Source organism: Lycorma delicatula, chromosome 6 (assembly GCF_047948215.1).
Source record: "Lycorma delicatula isolate Av1 chromosome 6, ASM4794821v1, whole genome shotgun sequence".
Lineage (NCBI taxonomy): Eukaryota > Metazoa > Arthropoda > Insecta > Hemiptera > Fulgoridae > Lycorma > Lycorma delicatula.
Window position 1 is genome coordinate 91,491,407 of NC_134460.1, and position 13,526 is coordinate 91,504,932.

The 13,526-nt window shown below is 30.9% G+C and overlaps 1 protein-coding gene across 3 annotated transcripts in view; it reads right to left on the minus strand.

The window, feature by feature from the left end:
• The window catches only part of Zip102B (Zinc/iron regulated transporter-related protein 102B), a 95,165-nt gene extending 83,319 nt beyond the window's left edge, over positions 1-11,846 (minus strand). The window contains exon 1 of one of the 3 annotated variants that reach the window (XR_012756653.1): positions 11,618-11,845. Coding sequence is in view for 2 of the 3 variants with exons in the window: in XM_075368085.1 (XP_075224200.1) it covers positions 11,618-11,713 (96 nt within the window). In the remaining variant the exon portion in view is untranslated. Of the gene's footprint in view, positions 1-11,617 lie in introns of all 3 variants that reach the window. The other 2 variants (XM_075368085.1, XM_075368084.1) reach the window with 2 other exon arrangements.
• Between the last annotated feature and the right edge of the window lie 1,680 nt (positions 11,847-13,526).

The window sequence follows — 13,526 nt, forward strand, 5'->3', positions numbered from 1 at the left end:
ACACACCATGCAACAGCCTCGCAGACAACCAACCAAATGTTTATTTATTTATTTATTTTTAATAATTTACTTATTAATTCAAAATTTTACCGATACAAAGTTTTGTGAAAAACTGCTAAACAGGGTACTGAAGAACATTTTTACAGCCTAAATTGATGAGGTGGTTTACTGTTTCAAACTTTGTTTAGATAATTACACGCTAGAAACGTTTTATTAAAATATCTAAGAAATGTTTAATTAAAGCCTGCAATGTTTGCTAAAAAGTATGTTATAAATAATACTAGCATTCATAAAACCAGCATCATTACACTTTTTCCCCACTTAAACGATACTGATAGAACACAGAATAAATTACCTTCAGAGAGATTACTTCGTTCGAAATTTCGACAAAAATGTAGTAAACTAAAAATGTTTAATTTTTTATGACTGAAAATCTTTTGATAATTACAAAATTTGAATACAATTTTTAACTTTTCACCGAAAGAGGATCGGGGCTACACCAATTACAAAAAAGAACCACTGCAGTGGAAAACTTTATAAATTTACTTTTTATTCTTATAAAGTTTTAAAAAGTAAACAAACAAAAAATTAATAAATTGTTAAAAACCGGCTTTGAGGTTGGCTCGCTTCCTTGACATTTTTTCGTGAAATATTATACATCCTATTTTTTCTTCTAACAATACAGTGATCCAAACAGGAAACGTCATTAAAATTAGGTCAGCTGTACTTGTAACGAAACAAATATGATAAATTATAAAAAAATCATCTCTAAGGGATAAATTGGAAAAAAAAACTTGTTTAATAGTTCAACGAATCGATACACAATTATTAATAGATAATAATATTTTAGTAAATCACAGAATGAAAGTTGGATCCCAACGGAAATGAAAGTATAACGATGTAAAAATTAATGAGACCAGATAACCTAGATCTCAATAAGGCTTTCTTGGTTTATAAGTATGTGACGATGCTGGGCCTTGGTTACAATATAAAAAATATATATTAAAAAAACCATGAATTATAACAAATAAAGGTGTTTTGTAAACATTACTCGTAGAATTACGTGAGGCCAGAACCCGTAAAATAAGGAAAAAAGTTTATTTGAAGGTGTGTAACATGAAGATTTGCTTGCGTACATATAAATTTCATACCAATAATAGCGCCGTTTTCTGTTTTATAAACATATTTTTAAATATTTACAACAAGATTTGCAACGTGCATTAATTTTTGTTATGTAAATACTCTAGATAGCAAAATTATGTTTATAATTAAATTAACTGATCAGCAATTCAATATATTATTAACATGTCCTTTTATGCACCTTTATTTATTCCAGGCATGACATTAGCATTGAAATAATAACAAATTATTATTTTACCAAATGATAATATTTTTAAACAAGTCATTTTAATTAAAAATAAAAAAAAATAATGAATATCACCCCTTACTTAGTTAAAATTATATAAAAAAAAGCTATAATAAAAGATAACATGTTAAAATTTGTGTCACAAATGAGCTTGTCTTACAAAAGTTATTTCTTATGAATCATTTAATGTAAAAAAAGTAATTTTTTTAACGAATTAAGATTTTTTCTATTTTTCTAGTTACTGTTGTGAGTCGCATTTATTTGAGGAAAACCAGCAGAAATTATTGTAAAATATCTATAAAAGAGTACCGGCTGTTACGATTGCGTAATTCCAACATCCCACAACTTGAATAAAAGTTATATATAACATTATTGTTTATGTACATTTAAGAACGGTTTCATTTATATTACATTTAAGCATACAAATAAAAGATTGTCAGACGGTCGGTCTCCAAACAGCAATCGTTCAAAAGAGAAAAGCTACTTCGTTTCTCTTTAGAGAGAAAGACAAATTTTTAATAAAGGAAACGCTTAATGCAGGCAACTGAAACTGAACACTCTTCGCAAGGTTGCCAACGAACACAACCTTGCGAAGAGTGTTACTCAGCTGTTCGTGTAATATTTACGTAAACATAACCACTAAAATTTTAGTTACGATGGCGTGCCCGCTTGAAGAACAGCGTTCTGTGATCCAAGTTTTACTTTCGAAAAGTGTACAACCGTCAGCAATAATCTCTCGGATGAACAAACAGTACGGCAGTAGTTGCATGAACCGTGCCAGTTTTTACGCGTGGGTGGAAAAGTTTAAAAGTGGCCGCAAAAGCGTGAGCGATGAGCACCGCTCCGGGCGTCCGGCAACAATATCAACCTCGAAGTTAAATTCTCGTATTGATTCACCTGTCCAAGAAGACCGACAACTTATAGTTGAACAAACTGCTGAAAAATGCCAAGTGTTGGCCCAACTCATTCCATCAATTAAGACAAACTGAACTGCCGTAAGACTTATGCAAGGTAGAGTCCCAGAGAGCTTACCGTTCATCACAAAGCCGAGAAATTTCGGATTTGCACCGAAATCAAAAATCGTTACAATAACAAAAGTGAAGCATTTTTGGACAGGATTTTAACCTGTGATGAAACTTGGATAGATCATTTTGAGCCGGAGTCCAAGCGACAAACCATGCAGGGGAAATAGCCGGAATCGACTATTCGTAAATTCAAAACGCAACCATCGGCTGGCAAGATCATGTTAACCATCTTTTAGAGTTCCCAAGGTTCGATTTTCTGTGATTATTTAGATAAACAACGCACTATCAACAGCCTATACTACTCAACCATGATTAAAAACAAAGTCAAGCCCGTGTTGAAGAGGACGTGTCCGGGGATGGCAGAAGAAGGGCGTGCTGCTTATTCAAGACAACACTCGATCTCATACGGCACGACTGACGCTGGAAACTACTGGCAAAGTGGGTTGGGAGCTCCTACCTCATCCTCCTTACAGCCCTGATCCTTTTCGGATGAAAATCCTTTTCGGATTTTTATCTGTTTGGTTCGATGAAAGAAGCTTTGTGTGGCATCAAGTACAAGGACAACGAAGAGGTAAAGAAAAAAGGCCAAACTGGCTTCGAGATCAAGGTAAAAAATTCTTCGCTGAAGGGATAAGAAGACTCGTAAAAATATGGGACAAGTGCAGAGAAGTTGGTGTGGATTACTTGGAAAAATAGACAAAAAAAATTGTATTTATTTAATAAACCATTTTTGCTGTACAGCTATTTATCTGTTTAATTATTGAATGACCCTTGCACTTTAGTGTATCTACTATGACGAAGGATATTTTCAGCAATTTATTAAGTCGGTTTTATTATTTGCATTTGTATTTGTTATTTTTCTAAAATATTTAATTTTTTTGTTCTGTAATGTTGAAAATTTTCTATCGTTTAATATCTAATTAAAATCTGCCACATTTTGATATATATTTTTAATAACTTCGAAGTTCTTAGGTTTGTTTTTAGTTTCTGTAGACGTTTTTCATACCATTTCACTCAGGGTCAAATTCATTACAAGTTTTGTTTGAAACTTTTACGTGTTTATTACGGATTTAAGAAAGTTATTTAACGCCAAACATAAAATAGTAAGCTTTTATACTCTAATCTTTCGTCTATTGCCCTTGATTCTTCGTAAAATAGTAAAAATAGAGTGTAGGGAGGTATTTTTTCAAATTTTCTGGACAGATTTCATACCATTAAATTTACCTCTTAATTTGTGTCTGAAGGAGACAGTCTGGCTTAATTTTACCGAAGACGCAGAAATCAGGACGAAATCCTTCGCCAGTCGACACTCGCTAACGTAGCATGTTCGAACCTACGTTTATATTAACTTTCTTCTTCATTTTCACCAGTAGAACATGTCCTAAAAGTCTGCTACATTCTTCGTGAATCACTCTTTACATGTATGCAATATGCGCGCATGTGTAGCTTTGTTATGCTTCGGTTTTTCGGTTAGGAGCTAAGCGGTTAAATCCCGCGTTCATTTTTGCAAAAATAATAATAAATTTATAGCAAATTCCAATGAATTATTACTAAAAGTACTATCGCTGATTATTGTAAGCAACAAGAATACGCAATATTTGAACCGTTGTTATCCAAAAACTACCTTTCAGTAGCCATTATAAAAGTTAATATTGTCAGACTTGCCCATCAAACATTTTTTATATTGATGTAAAAGTTTTACATCAAAAATTAATTTAAATGTCAGGAAAAGATTTTTGAAAGTATATGTTTGGAGTGTCGCTTTATATGGAAGTGAAACTTGGACAATCGGAGTATCTGAGAAGAAAAGATTAGAAGCTTTTAAAATGTGGTGGTATAGGATAATGTTAAAAATCAGATGGGTGGATAAAGTGACAAATGAAGAGTTGTTGCAGCGAATTAATAAAGGAAGAAGCATTTGGAAAAATATAGTTAAAAGAAGAGACAGACTTATAAGGCCACATATTAAGGCATCCTGGAATAGTCACTTTAATATTGGAGGGACAGATAGAAGGGAAAAATTGTGCAGGCAGGCAATGTTTGGAATATGTAAAACAAATTGTAGGGATGTAGGATGTAGGGGATATACCAAAATGAAACGACTAGCACTAGATATGGAATCTTGGAGAGAGTATAGGTTGCTGATGGCTTACTTAATAGATGTATTTTCGCGTTTAAATGTGAATTTATAAGGATGTAATAAAAACATTTAATTAATGACAGACCAAGTTCATGCTTTCATTAAGAAGCTTGATATCTGTATTATTCGCCTTCATAGCAAAAATTTTGATATATTTCCATTCGCTTCAAATTATACTGAGAACAATTTGGATGAAGAAGACACTATTATTCAACAAAGTTTGGATAGGATGAAGATGCATTTGTAACTTCATTCTTTTCTTTTATGAGCTAAAAATTTAGTTAGCGAAATATTTCCTAGAAGATAAAATTCATTTCTTGAATAGATGAGTAATGTAAGCATTTAGTGAAAACATTGTTACAACTGCTAAGTTTAAAGTTGAGATTCACAACCAGCTCACAGAAATGTCTGCTGATAAAACGCTATAACAATTCATATCTGAAGATCTAGATACGTTTTGGCTAACTCGTCGAAGTAATATGTAAATCTAGTCACAGAAGCATTAAAAATATTAATCCCTTTCACCACGTCTTACCTCTGTGAAAAGTACTTTTTGTCCATGGCTGCACCTAATACTAAATATAGTAATAGTCTTTTATCACTGAAAAACAATTTGCTTTTGTGTTTCTAACATAGATCAATATAAACAGAAATTTTTAAATGAAAAACAAATGCAACTATCACATTAATTTATTTTATGTATGTAAAATCTATACAATAAATGATTTTTTTCTCATAAATTGATTTCAATATTGTTTATGTGTAAAGTTATAAACTAATAATGTAACCCCCAGGTTGAGAAATGCTGCCTTAAAGGATTAATAAGCTAGCAGGCTTTATTTAATTTTTTTCAATCTTTAATCAACTTGCCTTTATCCAATCCTTCTAGACTTAAACTTCATAATGAAATCAATATGCAATTACATTTCTCGCTCGTAATCAAAATAAACCATTTGCTCATGAATAAACAAACGTAGTACTCGTATACAGTTAAACAAACCCACAGATACTTTTATACCTATATTTATACTTATACCCTGAGACTGTACGACTACACTTTATTAGATAAATATTTCATCCTCTGAAGTAATACCTTACGGTGGTTCTGGAGGCTAAACAGAAAAGCCAAAAAAAGGAAAGAACAATAAACAGTTACGCGTGAAACAAGACTACTGATATTATTATAATATTTTCTACACCTACGTGATGTGTGATTGTAGTATGCAACAACAACCAGGGTAAAGTAGATACAAAAATCACTATTTTCTACACAGATAATAAGAATGTTAGAAATTAAAAACAGATCAAGAATTACATTTGTTGCATTACATGAAGAAATATCGCCTAGCACTTAAAATAAATAGAATACATAGGATTATTATAAAATGATGGTAGGACATAACCACTCACAATCTCGCAGTACCTGTCAAGACAAATGTTAATGTAAAATATTTACATCAGCTAAATGGCAAAGAATAAATAAATTCCTATAAAAAATATTAAAATATTTTTTTCAATAAAAATGAATCGTTTAAAATATGAAATACTGAAATTACTGTTGTGATATGTTGAAAGTAATTCAGGATGATAAATAAAAAGCATACTTTATTAAATCAACAAAAATAGATTAAAAGTTAATAATGATTCAATAAGATTAAGACTCATTAAGTTTAACAGCTGCTGTTGTCTCAGTGAAAGCTATAGGTAATTGTAAAAATGCTAATACACAAATAATTCATCAGTGGTAATTTTTATTGTTTTACCATTCCATTTACCAAAATATTTTCTTAAAAAAGAACAAATCAACAATACTCATAATTTTAAAAAAAATCTAATCTTGAAATGACTAGTTTCACACAACAAAGCAGAAATTTAGTGAATAAAAAACATAGTTTTCTTGAATATCAATGAGCACTTAAAAAAATATTATAACAAAGAAATTCTCAATAAATTATGTTAATGCTATATAGGTTTATCACATTTTATAAAGCTTAAAACACCATTCACTATATCATAAAATTAATAAACTTTACTAATTTTTAATATGTTAAAAGTTGTATTGAAAAAAGTTAAGTGTGCTGTAGAGTTTTATTTGATAAACAAATTGAGAATAAAGTATTAGTAATAAAGATTAACAAGGTTATTGTGGTTAAATCATACTGATATGTTAATATTCAGTTGTGCAGGAATCTAAGAATATTGTATCACATCTGTTTTAAAAATTATATATAATGCACTAATAGAAACACTACTATGGTAGTGTATGTTGAGGAGGAGTACATTTAGCAAATATTAAACTTTAAATTGCTGTTTAAAAAACAACTATTTGTTTAACATCTAAGAAATCATGTTGGGAAGCCAAACTTCCTTGTTTATTTAAGTATAAACACCCTATAATTTAGACATTTGTATGCTGGGATTTAGACATTTATATGTTTGTAACATATTCAAGATGTTTATAATCTGAGCAGACATATTATTAACAACGATAATTAATATAAATAAGACAAATGTATACTCATAAATCAAATTGATTTCCATTTCCAACAAAATCAAACTGTACTTTGAAGTACCTAAATAAAACAATATTATTAAATATTTATTACACCTACATAAACTTCCATATTAAATATATTATCAAATTTTCAAGAAACAGAATTTGGCAATCAGATCATTTTTCTGGCGCCCATAAATATGAATAATGTAACCGATAATTTGGTAAATTGAAAATGTTACCTTATCCACGTGTTAATATTTACAAATGTATCCATGCAACCTTTGCCAAAAGGAAAAAGTACTTTGATTACTTATTCTTAAAAGCTAACAATCTCGCATCTATCAACCAAACAACAGTTAAAATTTTAATGTAAACAATTACACTTTTGTTCTAAAATTATAATCTAACAATTAAATGTAAAATCTTTCCTTATTTCTTAGTTCTAAAAAGAATTATTTCTTAATTCTAAAATACACCTTAAGTTGCAAATCACAAACAGCTAATTCAATAAATCTGATACCCAGTCCGAAGTCTACTATCTGATAATGGTGTTATCATCATCATCATCATAAAGCATTCCTAGTATATCTCTGTACCTATACTTAACTCTACCATACTACCTATATTTCTGCGATCTCTTGTGTAAATTGTCTTTAAAGCAGAAACTCATAAGGTAGACTAGAAGATCATTTATTTCAAGAAAAATGAGAAACCACTTATTATTGTTTTACTGAAATAAAATTAATTCCTACCAGAATGATAGACTAACAAAATTCTCTTCTTATAGAACCTACGTAAGCATAACAAAACTAAATATGGTGTGATTAGCATGTATGATCATTAAAAAAAGGATGATGAAAATTTAATCAACTAAATAACAGATTACATATAGTTTTTAATATAAATAAAAGGAGTAGCTGCTGTGAAATATAGTATGTATGTATGTATTGAATGAGAAACTAGCCAAGTACCAATCAAACCTGCTTTTTTATTTAAATAATAATAGTAAGAACATTCCATTTAAAACATAAATATAATATCAAAAAAGCACAGATGTTAGGGAATCATCATCATATACTTATCAACTCATCATACTTACTTATCACTTAGGCAGGTCTCTTGCACCAAGTCAGTCTCCATTCTCTTCTGTTTCTTATTAAATCTTCAAGTTTGATATCTCTCATTTCCTTTTAGATCAATTATTTACCATTTTAAATCTTTCCCAGTGCGTTTTCTTTGCACCTTCAACTGAACTTTCTAGCACTGTTTAATCATCTTCTCAAATGGCATATCACAACCAATCAACTATCCTATTCTGGATTAAGTAAAAATTAAAAAGATGAGTGAATGAAAATAGTAATTCATTAATCACTGTCTCATTTAATCTTTTCTGACTTCCTCCATGTTCCCTTTTCAAGTGCCTCTAACTTTTCTATTATGTTTGAATGAGCTACGGTTTAAAATTAAGGGGTGATCAGTAACAAATGAATAACTTGAAAAAATTAAAAATTTATAAGTGGTTTCAAATACTACATATTTACATTATTTTTCTACATAATCAACATTTTGTTCCAAACGTTTCTGATATCATGACACAAACGTCTTCAAACCCACTGCATAAAATTCCACTGCCTGGGATTATAGCCACTTTTGCACAGAGATTTCCAACTCTTTCCTTGAATTGTTTAGATGCAAGCCAATTTTTGAGCTACAAAAAGAGATGGTAGTCACTGGACGCAAGCTCAGTATTGTAAGGGGGATGATCAAAAACCTCCAATCTGAATTTTTGAATTGTTTCTGTTGTGTATTCACCCATGTTTTTTACGTACATTATCATGAGGAACAACAATTCCTAATCTCAGCATTCCCCATTGTCGGTTTTGAATGGCATGAAGCAGTTTAGAAAGTGTTTCACAATTGGTCTGTCATGTGATGGGGCGGGTTCCACGTTCCCTGAAATCAATCAAAAGCACATCCTTTTGGTCCCAGTATATAGTTGCCAGGAATTTCCTTCAAGACTGGGCTTATCTGATTTTTTTTCAGTTTAGGTGAACCGAAATGATGCCACTGCATGAAATGTTGTTTTGTCTCGGCATTGGCATACAAAATCCATCTTTCATCCCCAGTGATGATATGGGAAAAAAATTTGTTTCCCTCGTGTTTAAAGTGATCAAGAAAAGCACATGCAGATGTCATTCTGTGATTTTTGTGAGCAGTTGTCAAATTTTTGACACTCATAGTAAATATAGTTTGCAATAGTCTAGAATGTCAGTCACAATTTACATCAATGTTGTTGTCTTTGAAACTTCTGGAAGTTCTAGAGAAAGATTACTAATCATAAAGCAACAATTTTCTCTCACTTTTGCATTCACATGTTCAATGACATCATCAGTCCTGACACTAGGCCTGCCACTTCTCTGTCTGTCATGAACATTTGAATACTCTTCCTTAAACTTATAATATAACTGCCTACGAGTATATGCATATATTTACATGTGCCAAATGCATATGTTTCACACAGTTGATGGTGAATTTCAGCAGCATTATGTTCTCTTGCATTTAGAAATCTAATCAGCTATCAAAGTTTAACAACTGATGGAATTTGTTATTACTGCAATCATTTTAATACATTGTCTTTCATTGTCATTGTCGTTCATTGTTGTTTGTTCATTCAAACAACAATGAATTGACAGTAATGTGGCAGTTACATGCCCAACAGACCAAAGCTACTGCACATGTGTGAATCAACTGTGATTTATAACCCATTGGCCCTTACTTTTGAACCACACCTCAGATATCAGTGTTATAAATGATTTGTCTGCCTTAATATTTTGTTTTAATTCTAACCTCAGCTTTATAAAATTTCTACGATGACTCTCCAGACTCGTAGGCCGTATATACCAGCATACACAATACAGTTCTATGAATAAAGTGTCTATAATACAGTGCACTAACAAACGTTTAATGTATATTATCAGATCTATAATAACTAGAAAAGAAAATCATACATATTGTGTTCAATGTAATTTCTAATTTGCAATAAATATGCTCTGCTACAATATGAATTCTTAAAAAATATATCACAATCTTATATTAATAATAAATTAATACATAGTTTAGATTATACTTTAAATTATAGGCAACCATAATTGACTGGAATAACTTGTTAATTATCTGTGAAAACATCTTGAATGCATTCCCATCCTATACTTTTACTCTCTACCATTATGGTACACTTTATTGTATTTTTCATTACAAGACCACGTAATTGATAGACGTTAGATTGAAAATACTATAACCATGCTTTTTCACTAAAGACATAAAGTAATCCTACAAACAAATCTAAATTTTGTAACTTCATTTTAAGGAAATATTTGCTTTCAATAATAAAGCTGACTGGAAAAAAATTGTAACTACTATCAATTATATGGCATATAAGTGAAAGTAACATACTTTGAAGATAAAGATAAAGCATGACAGGGTCATTCAACTTCTAACTACACAAAATCGAACAGACATCACTAAATACAATTACTTTTATAAATAAAATCAAGTGTCTGCTTTTATCATTAGTATACATTCAACAATTAGTGAAAGGTTAACATTATTTACACAGTAACTAGAAAGTAAAAAAAAAACAAATTATAGTAGCTAACAGTAATACAATAGAATTTAAAGCGCCATCCTTAGTCAACAAACTAATATTTTAAAAACGAATTTCCGACTTTTTTTATTTTACTATGATATTCTTAGCAGAATAAGTAGCTGAAAGTTCTGGCTTAGGTGTGAAGGATTTAGTGATTGTTTTTTTATGTATGTATGTCACTGCCTGGCTGGATAAGAAAAATAAGCAAAAAAAATACTATATAGAAAAGAACACGAACACACAACATGGAAAGTCAACAAAGAACAACACATTGAACATCATCTGACACGAATATTTCCTTGTAGGAAGTTACATTCTGAAAATGAACAAATCACACATATCTCATTTTCCAGTGGTTTTTACTAATTCACACATACTTTAAAAAAATAATTTCAGTCCGATTTGAAATGTCAATATAAAGTACATCAATAATGTAGTATATTATAAATATTCCATTAACGACTATGTTGCACGTCATTTAAATAAAATAAAAAAATAGTAATAATCGACGTACAAAGTTTTTAACCACTTTTGATTAAAACATGTACTGAGAAACAGTGGCCAATAGTTAACTGATAACCAATAATATTATGTATACGGATTTTTTTTACAATTTTAGTTTTCCTACTTAATCATTAAGCAAATATACCAATTTATTTAAAAATACACTTCCTTCAATTCTCGAAAGCAGAATAGGAACTGAGTTTAGAAAAATTAAACATAAAAAACAAATTTATATTTAAGTTGCCCGAATTTTTGTTTGAAACCCATAAGTTATTTGAATAAAATAAAACAAGTTTCATAATTAAAAAATAATTTCAAAGAGAATATAGTAGTTATAAACAGATTCATTCGTAAACATAACTTCATGACACTAATAAGGTTAAACAGATAAATTTAACATTACACATTTTTGCAATCAAAAAATAAATTCTAACCTCACCTCCGATAATGACATTACTAGCGGAATTGATCCAGCTAAATAACTACCCACTAACATAAATAAAGACAAAAAAATTAAAACTGTAGTTTCTTCCATTATGAACTAATAAAATCTACCACTAAACACGCACTGACATAAATACAAAATATAACAGCTGTTTTTGATTAACTGACAACGTTAACAATCTGCCACACTGACCGCCATGTTTAAGTTTTATCAGGTTAGGCATCATTACCTGAATAATTATGCAGTAATATTACAGAATAAACAATTTTTTCCTTGCAGTTTTTTTATTTACAATCAGTTCTTCATAAGGCATCACAAGCAAATAGAATTACAGAAAGCACATGATGAGGGGTTTCCAACAAAATCCTCAATAAAACGTACATATACATTTTATTAAAGTACATGCATATATAACATTTATGTATATAAACATACTCGCACTAAAGAAGACCACATAGGTTCAATAGTTCAAGGTCTAAAAAAAAAATATAACATTACTAAATAATAAATAGCTCATAAAATTGTAGCACAAATAAATAGTAACATAGCTCATGGAGATAAATGCAAAGAGGCTAGGCTCCTCAATAATGCATAGAAAGATGCTCATCACATATCTAATATCGAACCAGCTTAAGAGTCACTCAGATTTCTCCAGGTCCAGCAAACGTAGGCATTTCAGTCGACGGACATCCTCGCTGTTATATAGGAGATTTTTTTCTGTTTAGCATCCGAAACCACCATAAGGTATTACTTCAGAGGATGTATGAATGTAAATGAAGTGTTGTCTTGCACAGCCTCAGGTCGACTATTCCTGAAATGTGTGGTTAATTGAAACCCAACCACTAAGGAACAGCCTATCCACGATCTAGTATTCAAATCCGTATAAAAGTAACTGCCTTTAGCAGGATTTGAACCTTAGAACTCTCGACTTCGAAATCGGCTGATTTGCGATAACGAGTTCACCACTAGCCTAACCCGATAGGTTGTTATCCAGGAGATTAACTGCTAGAAAGTGCACATAATTATCTATCTGATATCTGTAATTTGAAACGAACCATTTGACCTTTTTGCTAACACAATGCAATTGTAGGTAGTCGTGAATTTCTTCGTTCCGCGCGAACCACGGTGCCTCGCAATGGATCTCGCCAACTTATTCTGGAAACATTGTACTGTGTGAGGTCCCATCATTTAATTTGTTCTATAAATAACAGTTTTTTTTTGGCAAATAAATAATAATTTACAGAAGGTTTCTGTCTGTTTCCTGGATGACATTGATAGTGTTTGCCGTTAATAACTGCAAAGTGTATGAATTGCTCCAACAAATAATTTCTTATAAGTAACCCCACAAGAAGAAGTCCGTATTAGTCAGATCAAGGAATTTTGATGGCCACAATCCTTTAGAAATGACTTTTACTGAAAAAATCCTGTAGCATTTCCATAGTAGTGCAAGCTATTTAGTAAATGGTGCTGTCCTGATGAAACCAGCAGACATGCTCATTTTCTTGCAGTAAAGCTATGAACTGTTAGACAGTTCTTTAGAAGACACAGCAACCATTAAAAAAAAAGGGTCCTATTATTTGTCCCCTTGAAACCACACACCATTCATTTGCCTATCTTTTGTGGGTATAGTGGAGATTGAAAAAAAAATGTGCAGATTTTTAATACCCCAGGTCTGATAGTTCTGACTATTAACATACCTACCACTGAAACCTCATTTCATCTATGAAAAACACTTGATCTAAAATGCCAATTTTGCCATGCTAATGAAGTTGTTGAACCATTGTCAGTAGTGAAACCTTTTAGCATAAGATTCATAGAGCCATTTCAGCATTCTCCTCATTGCAGTATGGCTGAACCTAGCAAAATTCTTTTCTCAGCTTACTCTCTACAAAAATTTAGGGGG